The 18348-nt window shown below is 36.7% G+C and overlaps 1 protein-coding gene across 21 annotated transcripts in view; it reads left to right on the top strand.

Moving 5' to 3' along the window:
- The window catches only part of AGBL3 (AGBL carboxypeptidase 3), a 63878-nt gene that overhangs the window by 7876 nt on the left and 37654 nt on the right, over window positions 1-18348 (top strand). For 17 of the 21 annotated variants that reach the window (XM_084787020.1, XM_084787016.1, XM_084787019.1 and 14 more), the window contains 5 exons: window positions 2986-3093; window positions 4562-4700; window positions 5521-6300; window positions 9708-9873; window positions 17304-17430. In XM_084787020.1, the coding sequence (XP_084643146.1) occupies window positions 2986-3093; window positions 4562-4700; window positions 5521-6300; window positions 9708-9873; window positions 17304-17430 (1320 nt within the window). Of the gene's footprint in view, window positions 1-40; window positions 2952-2985; window positions 3094-4561; window positions 4701-5520; window positions 6301-9707; window positions 9874-16456; window positions 16626-17303; window positions 17431-18348 lie in introns of those variants that run through there. The other 4 variants (XM_084787012.1, XM_084787004.1, XM_084787014.1 and 1 more) reach the window with 4 other exon arrangements.

The raw sequence follows: 18348 nt of genomic DNA, 5'->3' as shown, positions 1-18348 counted from the left end.
TTCTTATGCTTTGCTCCTGTTTCATAATCCCTTTTTGTAGCTGCGTCAGAAGGGAAATGAAGCTGAGATGGACCACCCTCCTGCTCCTCCTGTGGCCCCTGTCTGTGTTCTCTTCTGCAGGAGTGGTGAGAAATGGAGAGTAGAAATGGCCCAGAGGGAAGAAGGAAATAAAACCCCAGACATCACTGCTTCCCAGCATGCCCCTACCCATGCTGACTCCACTTCGCAGCTTTGTCCTCCTCTAACTGGACAGCCCACTGTGACATCCTTGGTGCATCCTGTTCTTATGTTTCTAGCACTTAATTTCAACCTTCATTTGGCCTTCAGTGATTAACATCAGTGCCTCAGGATGGAAAACGTCTCTGTGCCCTGCCTACTTGACCCACTCCCCGTTTTATGCTTTCAGATTAGAGCAGTTATATTTTTGGCTTCTACTAATCCTAAATATATTTTCTTACCAAACTCATGTTTTTAAAGAATAGTTTGATTCTTTGGTGCCGTATTTCAGATGTCTTACATGTAAATAAACTTTGAGCTTTATGAGCCCAGCTTCCGTCCTGAATGAAGATGCAGATGCTCCAAGATGCAAGTGTAGATGTAGCCTTTCTTAGCATTGGTTTCCCAAGATACCCAGAGTTGCCGTGGACATTTCCAAGTTACTGGTGGTGCACATTGTCCATTCAGAGAACTTCCTTTGGGTCTGTGCCATGCTCTTCTGCTCAATCTGGGTCCTGTGGTATTTGCAGGCTGTGTAGGTTATTAAACTGTAACGTCCACACATCCTTTATTCAGGAAGAATGGGAATTTGCTCCCAAGTGTCTGACAACTTTCCCTACCTGCTACCATTTCAAAGTCTGTTTTTCACGGTCTTGCACATTCCTTTGAAATTGCTTTTTTTAAAACAAGTTTAGATATTTGATAGGACACACAAGACTAAATAGAGCACCATTGTAGATTGCTTTTATTTAAAGGCAAAGAGGCTTCTGGCAAATGCTGCAGCCCAGAAGATATCCTGGCACAAGCTTCCCAGAGTCTTAATTCACACACATGCAAACATGTACAAACACACAATGACTTCTTTTGATTAAAACTTCAACAATTATGCAGTGAATCTGTCTGCCTCAGAAACTAAGGCAAATCACAACTAAGTTTTTATGCCTTTCCTATCATGTCATTAAAACAGCTTGTTTAACTGCACTGCCAAATGAAGGACATTAGTTTATAAATTTTGGGTGGTTACCAGAGTAGTCTAAAACAGTTCATCTACTAATCTTACTGTCCTTTTCCTAGCCAAGAGTCAAAACTGGACATCCACTGTGCCATGTAGATAAGAGTAGATAAGAACAGAGATTTTCTCCTCCCCAGTTGTATACACAATTGTCTATTGTGAAAGTCCTTCCATATTAGCTTGTATACACCAACCTTTTTATGATTATGTTAGATTTCATTAAGTAAATGAACTATAATTTAATTGCTTAGCTTTGCTTTTGTCGTTTAGATGCCTACCTGTCTTTTCCCAGATGTTGGAATACTTAGGTAGCCTGAAACTTCAGTACTGTAGTAGATTCAATAAAATAATTTGGAATTCATCCAGTTTATCTTTTATTGTAAGGGTGAGGATGATATCTTGTCTTTATTCTACATATCTCTTAGCTGAAGTTGGAACTATGACTATACTTTTCAGAAGTGTCAGAATCATGTAATACTGAAAAACTATTCCAGACTGAAAGAGGCTAAATACACATTATGAGGCCCAGTGTGGTGGCACATACCTGTAATTGCAGTATCAGGAAGTGGGATAGAAGATCCTTGAGTTCCATTGAGTCTGTATTTTAGAATTTTAAATTACAAATAAAAACATAGTTAACTGTGATGCGCGATTTTAAATTGTATTGCTACTGGTACAAAAGATTGCTACTGGTACAACTAATAAAATCTCCATTGGAATCTAAGGGTTACACAGTAGTAACAAACCAATATTAATTATCTTGATGGTTGTATTAAGGTTGTACAGGAGGATTTCCTCTTTGTTGGCCACACACAAGTATCTGGAATGGATTTGGTACTGTGTCATTAAATATTTTAGGGAAACAATTCTGGTTTACTGCTGTACATTTTCTATATGTACCCAATTGTTTCAAAATAAGTTACAAAGCAACATACCTGGGAATAATTCTAACAAAGGACATAGAAGTCTTGTATATAATCATAAAGCATTAGGCAAATAGTCTTTTCAGAGAGGACCACTGGGCCTGGAAAGAGCCACCTAATGGAGAGAGCACCATGCCATGGGCTTGTGAAAGAAGAGAAAAAAGGAGGGAGCATGCTAAACACCGCCATCTCCTCTCCGGCCCCTGGCCCTCGGTGATGCAATGTGAACTAAGCTGTGCCTTCCCTGCCGTGATGATGAACTCACTGAAACCACGAACCACTGAAACCTTCCTCCTTTAAGTTTCTGTCATATGTTTGATGACAGAGTCTAAAAAGTAACTAACATAGAAGGAGATAGTGCACTCATAGTTTGGAAGGCTCATTCTCTTAAAGACTTCAGTTATCCCCAAACTAGTCTATAGATTCAGTGTCTTAAGAATAGTCACCCTGTCCAGAGAGAAGAGCCACAGCTATGTTTACAAGTGTAAGGGATGACCAAGAAAAGGGCTGAAGACAAAGGAAGCCGAAAAGAGTGGAATGAGCAAGATACTTAGAGATGGGATAAAACGGCATGGAGGACTCGAGAAATAGACACTGTCCTGTAAAGCTTATGAGCATAAAACAACTGCTGCCAACTAGACAGTAACTTAGAACAAGGTGCACACTCAGTCATGAGTTTTTACAATATGACAGTGTTATTCCTTGCAATGAACCCTGGGTAAAAATATAGCCCTACATAAAACATTGAATTTTAGGCTAGATTTATATCAATTAATAATATCCAAGCATATATCATTTTGAAGTCATTTAAATAATGTCCCTTCTTTTTTCCAGAGTGGACTCCTTTTTTTCCTGAACCAGTATATGTCCCAACAGGCCAGGAAATAGAACCTGTTTACCCTAACTCCAAGGAGGATGCTGTGGTTTATCTAGCTGAAGATGGTGGGCACATACTCTAAAGCATTGCTGTAAAATATAATTGGTGTCTTGTTCACTTGTTCTATGGAGGGAACTTCAAATTACTAGGAAGTTCCTGTTGCCTTAAAAATGTATGGCTGCATATTCAGATATTTAGTGCTGATTGTGTTTTTAAGGCATTGAAGATATATTTAAAATATGATGTCCATAAAAATAGATAGTTCCATATATAATGAATTATGTTCTCTATGTTCTCAGATGTAAATCTAGTGATGTTATCTGCAAAATTATTATTCTCTATCTGCAGTTCACCTTTGTAGAGCCATTCAAATGATTTTCTGTTGATTTCATCCCTGTTTGATGCATTTTTAAAATATTACTATTTTTGAAAAAAATAGTCCACAATGCAAATAAGATCTAAGATTATATTCTGGGAAACTATTCTTAGCTACAAAATCAGCACTGGCACTTTGAGAGCTCTACAAATGCAAGTCTTACCTGCTTTATGTCAGTGCATGCTAAAACCCAACAGTAGTTTGGGCCAGGGTCCTAACCTGTCACTGAAGCACTAATGTCAGGAGTTATGGGACCCTTATGAAATTTGATCATCAGAGCTCAGTGTCCTACTATTTCTATCTATTAAAATACCTTCCAAGGGCATACACAGTGAGAAGACAACCATAGCAAAGAAAATTCTCATTGATTGTTTTTATACAGTGACAGTCCCAGAAACCACATATTCACACATATCCAAATACCTAAGTGATAAGTGCCTCTTAATTTTTAAACTTTTTTCATAGCTAACATGTCTTAGAGCTTTCACACACAACCTCTTTGCCTATGTCTGTGGTGTTTTCTTTTGTGTATGTTCATGCATATGTGTATGTGTTGAAATCCTTTGATAGCTGGAGATCTTATCCAGGTATTAAAAAAAAACAATTTTTATATATGAAAACAAAATTCCATGGCCTAACTCTTTAAGTATGTGAGATTTTAGGGTGTGTGTGCAATCACTCAATCAATTTGTAGATTAAATTGGTATTAGATTTATTTCTGGTCTTCACAAGCACCTCAGAATTAACATCCTCTGTATCACCATTTAGGGGGATACAGAGGAGGTTCCTCAGTTCTGGACCATAGACAGTAGACCTTTCAGTAGTTCAAAAAAGCATTGTAAATATGCTCACACTACTATTTTTTGCTGTTGCAAGACTAAGAATAAACGCACTTTCCAGTGCCCTGTGTCTTAAACAGAATCTAGAATTTGGTCTCTGATTTTAAACCTTTCTAATGGTTAAAACTTAAAGCTTTTTCCTAAGTACAGCTTTGACTCCAGCCCACAAAAGTTGATGTAGTGTGTGTTTTGTCATTCTGTTCAAAATATTATTTAGTATGCCTGTGATGCTTTTCTTTGATCTGCAGATTATCTAGAAACATGTATGTGGCATTATCTGGATATCTCACTGTCACTAATTTGGTCTTCTTTCATCAGCTTACAAAGAGCCCTGTTTTGTGTATTCCCGAGTTGGGGGTAACCGAACACCATTGAAACAGCCTGTGGATGACTGTGACAACACCTTGGTGTTTGAAGCAAGGTTTGAGAGTGGTAATCTACAGAAGGTAGTCAAAGTGTAGGTTTTAATTATTTTTATTAGAGGAAGTAAGGTCATTAGCTACTTACTGTTTTCTGAATTAGGTAGATTAAAGTTCTTAGTGTCTATTACTTAACTCTAATTCTCAAAGGATAAATTCTAATTAGGGTGTTAAGGATTTACATTTATTTAACCCATTCCTAGGACAGTATTTATAACTCTATGTAAATGGGCATTTATAAAAAGTTACTTGGTAATGAAGAGTCACAACCAGAAAAGACTAGTATGTAAATAAATATTACAGTGAAAGGTATTTTGCCTTCATTAAGTATCTTTAGTGACTGAGTATGGATTACAGAGTTATAAGACTTTTATTAACTGGGAGTTCATATTTTGGAATCTATGTAATTGTGTTACTTTACATATACTTTCAGGCCTCTCTTGGTGATAGTTATTTGATATTCTCAGAACTGGAATTACTAGAAAATGAAATATGTGCTTGATGGGAAAAGAAATCAAATATTGATCTTTTCCTTCAGTTTCAATAGCTCTTTAACCATTTATTTTATAAGAAATTGTTGTGTTGAAACATGTAAAATGTTATTGAATGTGTTTATGAATGAATATAGAGGCTACATCTTTAAAATGTGACCAATTTCTCATGAAATAAAACTTTCAAACCTTAACTTTTGTGGTTGTTTGCTATCAGATTCTAAATATACATCATTTCCTCCCCCCAAAAAGCTTTCTATGACTCTATAAAATAGATAAGAATGAGATTATTTTTTCTAACGTAACTTAAATTAAAATGTCATTTTTCTATTCTTATGTGTTTTTTCCTTCCTTTTTTGTGTATTAGGGCAGATTATGAATACCAGTTGACTGTGCGCCCAGACCTCTTCACAAATAAGCATACTCAGTGGTACTATTTCCAGGTCACTAATACCCAAGCAGAGATACTCTACAGATTTACTATTGTCAACTTCACCAAGCCTGCTAGTCTTTACAATCGGGGTATGAGGCCACTGTTCTATTCTGAGAAAGAGGCCAAGATTCATAACATTGGCTGGCAGAGAATAGGAGACCAAATTAAGTACTATAAAAACAATCATGGGCAAGATGGACGCCATTTTTTTTCTCTTACATGGACGTTTCAGTTTCCACACAACAAGGACACTTGCTACTTTGCTCACTGCTACCCCTACACTTACACCAACCTTCAAGAATACCTCTCTGGCATCAACAGTGACCCTGTAAGATCAAAGTTTTGTAAAATACGTGTCTTGTGCCACACACTTGCTAGGAATATGGTGTATGTCTTGACAATAACTACTCCCTTGAAGAATGGTGACTCAAGAAAGCGCAAGGCTGTGATTTTGACTGCAAGGGTCCATCCAGGAGAGACCAACAGCTCTTGGATCATGAAAGGCTTCCTAGATTATATTTTAGGAGACTCGAGTGATGCACAGTTGCTTCGGGACACTTTCATCTTCAAGGTGGTACCCATGCTGAATCCAGATGGTGTGATCGTGGGAAATTATCGATGTTCCTTAGCTGGACGGGATTTAAACCGTAATTACACATCTCTCCTGAAGGAATCGTTCCCTTCTGTTTGGTATACGAGAAACATGATCCATAGGTAAAATTATCTTCAAATTGCATCTCTGTTTAATTAGTAAGTTTGTTAATAAGAACTTTGCTCATACAATCCCAGTCATTTCATTTACTCTAACTTAAGGAAGTTCATAAGCAGTTTTTCTTTCTTTCCAACTCTGATCCTACACCCTTCTGGCATTATAAATAAACTTTCTCTTCAATTATGAAAAAGACACCAGAATATTTCAGTGGCTCTGTGAAACTGTGACGTTTATATATCACAAATTCAGTTTATAGTAGCCTTGATGGTTATACTGTATTTTTGTATCATTTATATATGAAAATTAACTACAGACTAAAGCCTCTGGCATTAAGCCAATCATACAATGCTGAATGCATCCTTAGACTATTTGTTGGTGTAGTTATTTAGACTTTCATGAATAATAGTCTCATTTGCCTCCAGAAAACAAAATGAACACCTTTAAATTTTCTAAATCCAGAACAGTAAGATCAACTTACCACTTAAGTATTCATTGAAGAGTAAATTAGTTGATAGACCCAGGTAATAGCAATCAGGAACAGAAAGTATATTGGAAACAGAACACCCATTCCATGGACCTGGGATTTAAACATATATTTGAATTGATGCTATATCATTTGCTAACTATATCCTTGTACAATTTAAAAATCAACTTAAAGCCAGGAACAGTGGAACATGCCTATAATCCCAGCACTCAGGGAGGTAGAGGCAGGCAGATCTCTGTGAGTTCAAGGCCAGCCTAGTCTACAAAGCAAGTCCAGGACAGCTAAGGCTACACAGAGAAACCCTGTTTCAGAAAATCAAAAACAAATAAAAATCCAACTTAAGTCTCAGCTTTCTAATCTGTAAAGTGGGACTAATATCTCAAAGTTGAGAGGATTAGATGAGAAAAGCATTACACACATTCCCAAGTAAGAATCAGAACATTGAAAGCTCTAAATGTATTTGTATAATTTCTCACATGCAAAGAAAAGTGTTGCAGGGCGTGGTGGCGCACGCCTTTAATCCCAGCACTCGGGAGGCAGAGGCAGGTGGGTCACTGTGAGTTCGAGGCCAGCCTGGTCTACAAAGTGAGTCCAGGATGGCCAAGGCTACACAGAGAAACCCTGTCTCGAAAAACCAAAAAAAAAAGAAAAAAAGAAAAGAAAAGAAAAAAAGAAAAGTGTTAATAAAGTGATATAGATATAAGAAACATTGTAAATATTTAGTTATTTAACTGTTATAATAACAACTTCCATTATAGCGATTACTGTCTTTTTATCCAACTTTCTTCTCACATCTGCAAACGCATGGTACTTGAGGAACCAAAGGTCACCCACAGCTCCTCAGGGAAGCAGACAGATGGCAGAAGCTCCTGGTGTGGCTCTGGTTGTGTTAGCTAGTCTGGCCTCAACGCTTTCTTTCAGTTAAATCTTTTCATCTGTCTTGGAAAGTAAGAAGTGCAAAGTCCCCCCAAAAACCTGAACACTTGCTTTTATATGTGGATTCCAAGCCCCTCATGGTTATTTGGGGAATGTTTACATAACAAAAGAGTAACCTGTAATTTCTCTTATTCTGGAGATGTAAACAGTAAAAAGAGCTGACTACATGTAATGTGATATCCCGGATTGGATTTTGACATAGAATTAAGGACATTAGTGGGAAAACTAGTGAAATAGAAATAAATAAATAAATAAATAAATAGTTATTTTTAAATGAAATATATATGATGTATATTATCTATGATTGATAGATAGATAGATAGATAGATAGATAGATAGATAGATAGATAGATAGATATGATGTCTATTTAATGATCTTTGACATTAAGAGTTCCTGGTCTTACACATGATGTCAATATAATTTGCTTTGTCTCTATGGAAGTTAATTAAAATGTCTCAGTTCTCAGGTTGCTTTCTAGAAAGGTTAAGACAGGAGCCAATTCAATATTTTCTAGAAGAATTCCAAGAAAGAGAAATGCTTTTTAATAAAGATTAATTCAAAAAGCAGGCAAAAAACGAGAAAGCAGACACATATGTGTAGGAAGGTGACCAGATATAAATGTATACTATATTAAGTATACCTAAGCTTGTTCACATAAGAGCAAGCACTTAGGATACTTAATATAAAATACTTAAAATACTTAATTACCAGTGGACAAAAGAAAATCCAAACTTATTTTAATTAATGTAAGGGAAGAAACAATAATCTTTACTTCAGAGGTAATATTTATTTGGAACTTAATTACATAGACATATAAGGTTCTAATGACACTCTTGTAGAAAATTGAAATATCACCAAACTTCTGAATAATGGACTTAAAATGTACGTCATGCTCCATATTTAGGGACTGAACTTGATGGTCATGCTTTATAATCTGATTTTCTAAGAACTTGTAACAATGTGTTGACTCCTTTGTTAAATGGATTTTATCAAATCAGTAAGTTAATGCACATCAAATTTCATTTCGTTGCTTTTAATGTAATGCTTTGTTATAAATATATATTTGTAATACCATTGTGAACATTTTAGTATTTACCCTTCTAGGTATGAAAATAACATGTAATTTTGATTAAGTGATATAGAAATGCCATAAAAAGCTGGAAATAAGACAAAATGCTCATAATACTAGTGCTGTGGCACCACTTTCAGTCTCTTCTGACAGCCCTCCTCATCAGTTTGAGAGGCTTGTTTTTTTATTTAAAATAACTGCGTGCTAATTATACATAGGAAGGGTTGTCTTCTTAAGGATACATGATAATTTCTTTTAAATATGTAATAGAATTATATTAGAAAAATCCAGTTTAAAATTTAGTACCATTTTTTTTTCAGAATGGTATTCTCAAGAGTTAACTACTTATTGTTTGCAGTACCAAGTTCTGTGGCACTCAAATTTTAATAAATATATGGGTGCTTGTGTGCGTAGCACTATTCTAGATGATTTCTAAACACTCTCCATTTTTTAACAAGCTTAAATACCAAACATAAGATAATTCCTTAGGCAAGTAACAAGGAAATGGCACAATCAAGGTGTTGCTGAGTTCCAGAACTGTCTCAGTTCTGCACTGAGCTGGCTGGGTGGGCAAGGATGAGACATGAAGCTTCTTCTGAAGGCTGAGAACTCTAAAAGGTGGAGGAAGACTCTCTAGCCAAACAGAATATATGTTAAGATGATGGGAAAAGGAAGGGGTGATTGGATCTGTCTCCTGAGGACAACAAAAAACCACATTACAAAGCAGAGAGGCCTGCTAGGAGTCTTGGGAGTGGGAGAAATTTGTTATTATCATGGAAAACTGGAACATAACAAATAAAAGCTAGGGTGTATATTAAATTCTATTTATTTGGATAGCATATTTGTAAATCTATAGTTGTACCTATAGAGGAAAATTGAGGAGTAAAATTTAGTGATTTATTTCCTTTCTTCTTGATAGGTTAATGGAGAAACGAGAGGTCATTTTATATTGTGATCTTCATGGCCATAGTAGGAAACAGAACATCTTCATGTATGGCTGTGATAGCAGCAGATCTAAAGCCAAAGGATTATACTTACAGCAGCGAATCTTTCCACTCATTCTGAGCAAAAATTGCCCAAATCAAGTGAGTGCCTTTAAGAGTTTAACTTTCCTTTAGTAAATGTTTGTTCGTCGTGTAGGAAAGTCTAGGTCATCCTACTTGCTAACATGCTTTTTTATTTAGTTCTTTTCATTAATTTTTTTACATTTGACCATGAGAAAACAACTATTTGGAGCAGTTTAATGCCCAATAATTTGGAAATTTTTAATTTTTTAAAAGATTTATTTATTTATTTATTATGTATACAGTATTCTGCCTGCATGTACACCTGCAGGCCAGAAGAGGGCACCAGGTCTTATTATAGATGGTTGTGAGCCACCATGTGGTTGCTGGGAATTGAACTCAGGACCTCTGGATGAGCAGGCAGTGCTCTGAACCTCTGAACCATCTCTCCAGCTCTGGAAAATTTTTAAACAAAGCTTCTTCACTCTCTCAAGACCAGCTCTATTTTAGCTTCTGAGGTTTCCTCTATTATTTGTCATTTGTATGAAATCAATTTCAAGACCTAACATTTTTAAAAGATATTTTAGTGTGTAAGTTAAACAGACTAAAAAATCAAGATCTTAAGTACAACAATTTATTTATTAAATCTTTTCAAAGAAAATTTTAATGAGTGATATTAAAAATATATAGAAAATTATGTGTTAGAAGAGGATGCAGTATATTTATTTTTGCTAACAGTAAAAATGTTAGAACAACTTAATTACCAAATTGTTAATTTTACTTTTTAAGAGAAAAAAATTAATGTAACAAAAAAAATTCCTGTAGACTTCAAGTTCTTAACCAAGCATTTCAATTGTAAAGGATAATTGGGACCCAAACACACCAAAAAGAAAGGATGATCTGATAGAAATAGCTATTTATAGAAAGAACAGGTTTGTTGCTCAAGAATATTCATCCCTTTGGGAAGATCAGAGAAAGTCATCCTATACCAGAAGCTATTACTGCTTTGTCAACGCTCCTATAAAAAGTCCCATTTCATTAAGATATTTTAGTGTGTGTTTTTTTTTGGCATGTTACTTAGAGTCTTCAATCTCCAGTTGGTCTTGCCTTACATGAGATGGAGCAGTTTCTTGAACACCACATGTAACCAGTGTACATTTAAACACGTGTTCATCTAGTACAGCGGCTGCTCAAAATATAGATGCCTCCAATTCTATTGAAGTTGGAGATTTGAAATGCTTTTCTCAGTAAACAAGAAGAGGTAGATAGAAGATGGGTGGGCTATGTGAGAACTGACCAACGCCAGCTGGATTTTACTGACAACTACAGAACAACTCTGCTGAAAAGCAGGATACACAGTGTATGTAAATGTACATAGAACAGTCATCAATACAGACCAGATCCTGCCTTACAATACATCTTAACAAATTTAAAAAAATTCAAACCATAAAGTATGTTCTCTGACCACAAGGGAAATAGACTAGAAATCAATGAAAGAAGAAAATGGCCAAACTCTTGGAAATTAGACCATATTTCTAAAGAGGTCAAAGAGAAAATTTCAAGGAAGACTAGAAATATATTACCTATAAAATATTCTGAAATTCAGCTAATACAGTATGCTTAGAATAAATTTATAGTAATAAAGGCTTATATTAGAATAAAACATTTCAGGTCAATATCTAGGTTTCTGTTTAACAAGCTAGAAAACAAACTAAAAGAAAAAAAAAAACCAAGCAGAATGAAACCGACTATAAAAAAAAAAAAGGCTAGTGATGTTGGAAATAAAAATAATGGATAAAGTCAATAAAGCAACGCTTGTACTGGAAAAGATCAGCTGAGACTGATAACACTCTACCAAAACTGACTGCAAAGAAAAAGGTTACAAAAATTACCAATTTTGGGCTGGAGAGATGGCTCATCGGTTAAGAAGTCTGTGTGCTCTTCTGAAGGCCATGAGTTCAATTCCCAGCAACCATATGGTGACTCACAATCATCTCTATACAGCATGCAGGTGTACATGCAGACAGAGCACTCGCATATGTAAAGAAAAAAATCTTAAAAGCTGGGCAATGGTGGTGCACCTTTAATCCCAGCACTTGGGAGGCAGAGGCAGGCAGATCTCTAAGAGTTCAAGGCCAGCCTGTCCAAAGAGTAGGTTCCAGGACAGCCAAGGCTGCACAGAGAAACCCTGTCTCGAAAAAAAACAAAAAAAAATCAATTAATTAACTAATTCAAGAATGGAAGAGGGAGCCAGGCATAGTGGCACCTTTAATCCCAGCACTCGGGAGGCAGAGGCAGGCGGATCGCTGTGAGTTTGAGGCTAGCCTGGACTACAAAGTGAGTCCAGGACAGCCAAGGCTACACAAACCCTGTCTCAAAAAAAACCAAGCAAAACCAAACAAAACAAAAGAATGGGATAATAAAGCCTGCAGAGTCTGCAGACAAGCACAGTAAAGGCTATCCTAGTGGGGCTACCCAAGAACTCTTGGATTTTTGTAATTTGATGAAACTTTCATGAGTTGTTACAAAACATTGAAAGATTGCTACATATTTTAAGTAATAAATTTAGGAGATTTATACTATATTTTTCAGAAGCTACATCAACTTGCTAAAAAGGAGACAAAGAATGTCATACCATATTTAATATTTCTGGGCCAGGAGGATAGCTCAGCAGGTAAAAGCACCTGTTGCCAAGCTTAATAATCTGAGTTTGACACCTGGGACCCACATGGTGGAAGGAGAAACAAACTCCCACCAATGTCTTCTCTCTACATTCATGTGTCAAAGAGGACCTGTTGCTAAATAGGACATTGGCCCTAGGAGGAAATTTACTACTATTATTCTGCTAAATGGGCATAGCAACAAAACTACTCCTGATGGTATATGGCTATACTCCTATATCCTTACACTGCTCAGCCCTTATCAGAAAAGCTTCTTCTTGCACCAGATGCTAAATAACACAGACACCCACAACTGGTCAATGTGCAGAGAATAAGAGACTTTGTAATGCTCATCCTTAAGTGGGATGTAAGTATCACACTCTCAAGGCTCAAGAATCTAGTAGAAGAGCAAACAGTGTACAAGCCAGAGGTAGTAGATGCCTTCAAGGAAACAGCAATGTCCAGGTACAGCAGGGCAGATGCACATATTAACTCACAGAGGCTGTAACAACACACACAAGACCTGCTCGAGTCAAGCTCGACAAAAGCACAACATGGAGCAGGGGAGGTAAGCATGAAGTCCCACTCTTAACTAAGGAGCTATTGGCAATCAATAGCTGGGAGAGGGAAGTCAGTTTTCTTCAATAGATTGATGCCTAGTGTACTGACCACACTCCAGGGTTACCCCACACCCAGGAGCAGTAGACCAAAACAAGCTCAACTCTGGGTGTTGTTGTTGTTGTTGATGATGATGATGATGATGGGGGGACAGAGAATGCGAATGAACTTAGGTGGGTAGGGAGGTAGGGAATGATCTGCGAGGAGTTAGAAGATGAAATGAATACTATCAAAATATATTGTATGAAATTATCAAAGACTGCATAAAATGTTATTTGCAATAGTATATATATATATGTATGTGTACATATACACACTTATATACACATGGAAGACATGAGGTTGAGAGGGAAGAGAGATGGGAAGGGTCTTGGAGGACTGGGAGGAGTGAAAAGTGGATATGATCAGGACACATTGTATACAAGTATGAACTTTTCAAAGAATTGAAATTAAAAATAACTTATCAAATAAAGATTAAAAATGTTTTCAATCTAATAATAGACATCTACAAAAATTCAATGTTTATCAACATACTGGCCTTCTTAAAGTATTTCTTTTTATGATAATGTTTTCCTCATGAGATCAAATCACAAAACAAGGATACCTCTTTGTAATCTTTCCTTTAGTGAGGCAGGACTAGGGACTGATCAGGGAGCCAGCAGGTGTTCTTCCCCTGAGCTACAGTCTCAGCCCTACTTTTCCATGCATCCTTCTGGTGGTGTAAAGTAAAGGGGGGAAGGAAAGACTCACTGCAACAAAGTAATGAAGGCATGTTTGCCCGTACAGGAAGTCAAGGTAGCTACAAAAACTTTTAGAATAAGTGATCCCAGCATGTTGTAGGGTGAAAGGTCAGCCCAAGATTTTATTTCATTGTTTTCAATTTTATTTTATGTGTATTGGTGTGATGGTTCAGATCCTCTGGAATTGGAGTTGCAGACAGTTGTGAGCTGCCATGTGGGTGCTGAAAATTGAATGCAGGTCCTCTGAAAGAGCAGCCAGGGCTCTTAACTGCTGGGCCACCTCTCCAGGCCCAGTCCAAGATTTTAAATAGTCAAAATTAATAACTGTAAGCTAAAATTTAAGACAATCCCATTTTGTCATAAATCATAATGAGTACTTGTAAGTCTAACAAAATATGTAAATCTATATGCTGAAATTGTAAAAATGCTGACAAATATCCCTATAAATGAAAAGATACTATGTTTATGGAGTGGGACAGTAAACACAGTGTTCAATCTCTCCTAAATGGTGTGAAGAGTTAACACAATTCCAAGAACGACCAAAAATAACTGTTTACAGATATAAGCAAATTTGTGTTTGTTATAAGAAATGCAAAGAAATTAGGCCTATCAAATCAATTTTGAAAAAAGTTAAAGGAGTCTCACTATCAAATTTTCGGATACCACACTGTGATGGAGATGGTGTAGTATAGGTAGTAACGCAGATGCTGAGAGCAAGTCCAGTACTAGCGCCACATACATGTGGCCTCTGTCGAGGTGCGTGGGGAAGTCTAACGGGGGAACCTTTCAGTAAATGGTATTGGACCAGCTGGACAGCCATATTTAATGCATCCTCCACCTAAACCTCCCATCTTAAATGTTACACATAAAACTTCTGTCATATGAAGATTGGCAAGAAGTTCTTGAACGTTGTGATAATTGCTATTAGTTGCCAACTTGACAGGATCAAACATCTCTGAAAAGCCAATTCTGGGCGTATCTTCGAAAGCGTACCTGGATTGATTTAATTGGAGTAAGAGGCACAACCTAAATATGGGCAGTACTGTTCCATGAGCTGGGGTCTTACACTAAGTAAAAAGAAAGTGAGCAAAGCACAGGCATTCATTGTCTCTGCTTGCTGACTGTGGAAGCCATTTAACCAGCAGCTTCCAACTCCTGCTGCCATGCCTTCCCACCACGGTGGACTGTACACTCAGCCGTGAGCCCAAATAAACCCTTCCTTTTTAAAGTGCTCCTGTCAGGGATGTTGTTACTGCAGCTAGAAAAGTAGCTAATGCAGACATATGCCAAATGCATGGTCCATTGAGTCACAATAAGCTGATAAATTGGACCTCCTCAAAATTAAGAGGATGCAAAGACACTGTAGATAGGAAATATATCTAATCTTAAATCTGACATAGATCTCATATTTAGAATAACTTAGTAATAAAACAACTTTGCATAAAAATAGCAGCAATATTAGATATCTACTTGTCTTTGTTAGGCTTTCAATCCTGTGAAGAGACACCATGACCACTCTGATAAAGGAAAACATTTCATTGGGGCTGGCTTACAGTTCAGAGGTCTAGTCCATTATCATCATGGCAGCCAGTATGGCAGTGTGCAGGCAGACATGGTGCTGGAGAAGGAGCTGAGAGTCTTATATCTGGATCGACAGGCAGCAGGAAGAGAGTGACACTGGATCTGGTTTGAGCTTCTGAAACCTCCAAGTTCACCTCCTGGGATACACTTCCTCCAACAAAGCCACACCTCCAATAATGCCACTCCCTATGAGTCTATGGTGGCTGTCTTCATTCAGACCAACACAATACTTCATCAAAATAATATATAATGTTCAATAAGCATATGAAAAAGATATTTGACTTATTTGACTTCATTAGCCTTTGTGAAAACCATGAGGAGGAGATACAGCTACATGCCTAACAGGATGACTACATTTTTAAAAAATTGTTGCCTATACGAGTACTAAGAAGAATTTGGAGCAGTAGGAATTCACATACAATGTTCATAGGAATGCTGCATGACACAGCATCTTAGAGGATAGTTTGCCTGCAGAGATAAATGTACAGTTATCATGAGATCAAGCAATCCCACGCCAAAGGACGAACCATAGAAAAAATGAAAACTTACATTCATACGTAAACCTGTACATTCAAATATTGTAGAAGCTCTTTTAATTTCTAAAAATGAAACAATCCCAAATTAGACTTTATGTACTACAATCACTCAATGGACTTCCCTCAGCAATAAAAGAATGAGTGTTTCTACAAGCAACAACTTGGATAAATCTCAAAGGTATTACGCTAAAGAAGCCAGTCTTGAAATATTGCAGACTCAATTCCATGAAGATGGCAGTCATGAAAACACAGAAACATAGTGCAAAGGGAAAAGTGAAGTGGCAGAAGAATGTGACAGCAAGGCAATAGCATGAGGGGAGTTAAAAAGACGGGGCGTGGGGAGGTGGGTGAGAGCTGTCTGTGTCTGATGCTGCTGGTGATAGTGCTGATTAAGAGAATTTATACACTCATTAAAACTCACAGAATAGACACAAATAAACCTTATGTTAAAAAGTAAATCTCCCAATCTCTTGGTAGACTCTTGTCTTAGTAAAAGAAACCAAAACAACATTGATCTCTTTATAAACAGTATTTCAAGACATCTCCACAAGGTCTTTAATATGAAAGCAAAGATTCCTCATTCTATTTCTGGAAATCTACAGTATGAATCTTCATTCTGAAACATGCAGCCTTTCTAGAACTTACTAAATACAAGATTCTGTGTGTGGTGGCACACATCTGTAATCTCAGCAGGGATGACTGCCGTGAGTATGAGGCTATTGTGGGCTATATAACAAGACACTGTCTCAAAAAAAAGCAAAAAAATAAGCAAGCAGCAAAATAAAACATGTTCCTAAAAGTATAACATCCTAAGGTAATAATAGCAAAGCTTAATAAGTTTATTTGGAACATGTTATATGATGATAAAAGTTATTATTGGGGTTACAGTTATTAGTTCTTAAAATGTAAATACATTATCTTTAAAATTAGTTATTTCCCAACTTGGACAGTGGTGGCAGAAGTTGAGTCTGAACCACACACACACAGTGAATTAGAGGTCACCCTAGGTACAGGAGATAGTGTCTCAAGAAATAAAATGGAAAATAGTTATTTTTATTGATCAGGAAGTAAAAGGTAACACCTCCAGCTTTGAGAATTACAATTTTTTTCAGAAATGCTATTTAACTTTTTTGTCTACTTAAAAAATTAATTAAATAGAATTACATAACTTTCTCCCATCTTTTTTCCCTTCAGTCACTCACAGCTGCTTTCCCTTGAACCACCTGCAAGTCCCCCCATATTTGTACATGTGTATCTCAAAGAAAAAGAATCTGACCCTTGTATCTTATATAACAACAATAAAAGAGACTGCCTACTTGTTCCTTCTTACCCTCTTCCCAAAAAGTACATATATCATTTTTCATCACCACTCTCAGTTTTCCTTCTCAGCTTGCAAGTTTAATGTTCAGAAGAGCAAAGAGGGGACAGGAAGGGTTGTCATGTGGAAGATGGGCATCAGGAACAGCTTCACACTGGAAGCCACCTTCTGCGGATCTACTCTGGGTAAATGTCCTCGATGACCTCTTCCTGAGCTGTAAATCAAAGCTATGCTTGGCTATAGGATTGATTATGTGGACAGTTCCGTGGTGAGCATGTTCTTGCCACTTAAATGCACACTTACGTTTGATCATTCCTAAGTAAGATGAACAAACTTCTACTGTGTGGTATCTCTATGTCAGAATTTCCATTTGTTTATAAATAATGCTCTTGAATGCACTACTTTATTACTAATATTCAAATATTTGTTGTTGTTGTTGTTGTTAATAGAATTCTTATTGATTTTTTTAAACATGGGGAATTCCTGATGATGTCAAGAAAAATCAATACACTTACAATGGTATTTTATTTTATTTGTTGTTTGCAAAGTAAAAATAGACTGGCAGTTTTGTATTGTTTCTTTGTTTGGTTGGTTGGCTCATTTGCTCATTGGTTATTGTCATTTATATTTTACAGAAAGCTCTTGTTTCCTGCAACTAAAAATGAAGCTATGCTATCTACCTTCACATAAGAAATATCTTTATTATGCTTAGTATGTATTAGTGAAGTTGGAATATTCTGTATTAATGTGATTTTAACACTCTTAGAAAATGTTTCAAATCTATAGTAGTACCTGCCTGTAATCTCAGCACAAAGAGCCAACAAAGGCAGGCAGATCTTGAGTTCCAGGCCAATATGGGCTACATTTAAAAAAAAGAAAAAAGATGCTGGAAATTCATATATGGAATTTCTACCTAGTTTTTTTTCTTTGTTTTTGTTTTGTGACGGAGTCTCTACATAGCCCTGGCTATCGTGGAACTTACTATGTAGTCTAGACTGACTTCAAACTCACAAAGATCCACCTACCTCTGTCTTCTGAGTCGCTGGGACTAAAGGCATGTGCCACCATGCCTGGTGATCCCCTAGGTTGTTTATGTGACCTAA

The sequence above is a fragment of the Acomys minous genome (assembly GCF_964271855.1).
Source record: "Acomys minous genome assembly, chromosome: 6".
In the NCBI taxonomy this organism is placed as follows: domain Eukaryota; kingdom Metazoa; phylum Chordata; class Mammalia; order Rodentia; family Muridae; genus Acomys; species Acomys minous.
This window is presented reverse-complemented; position numbering and strand designations above follow the sequence as displayed.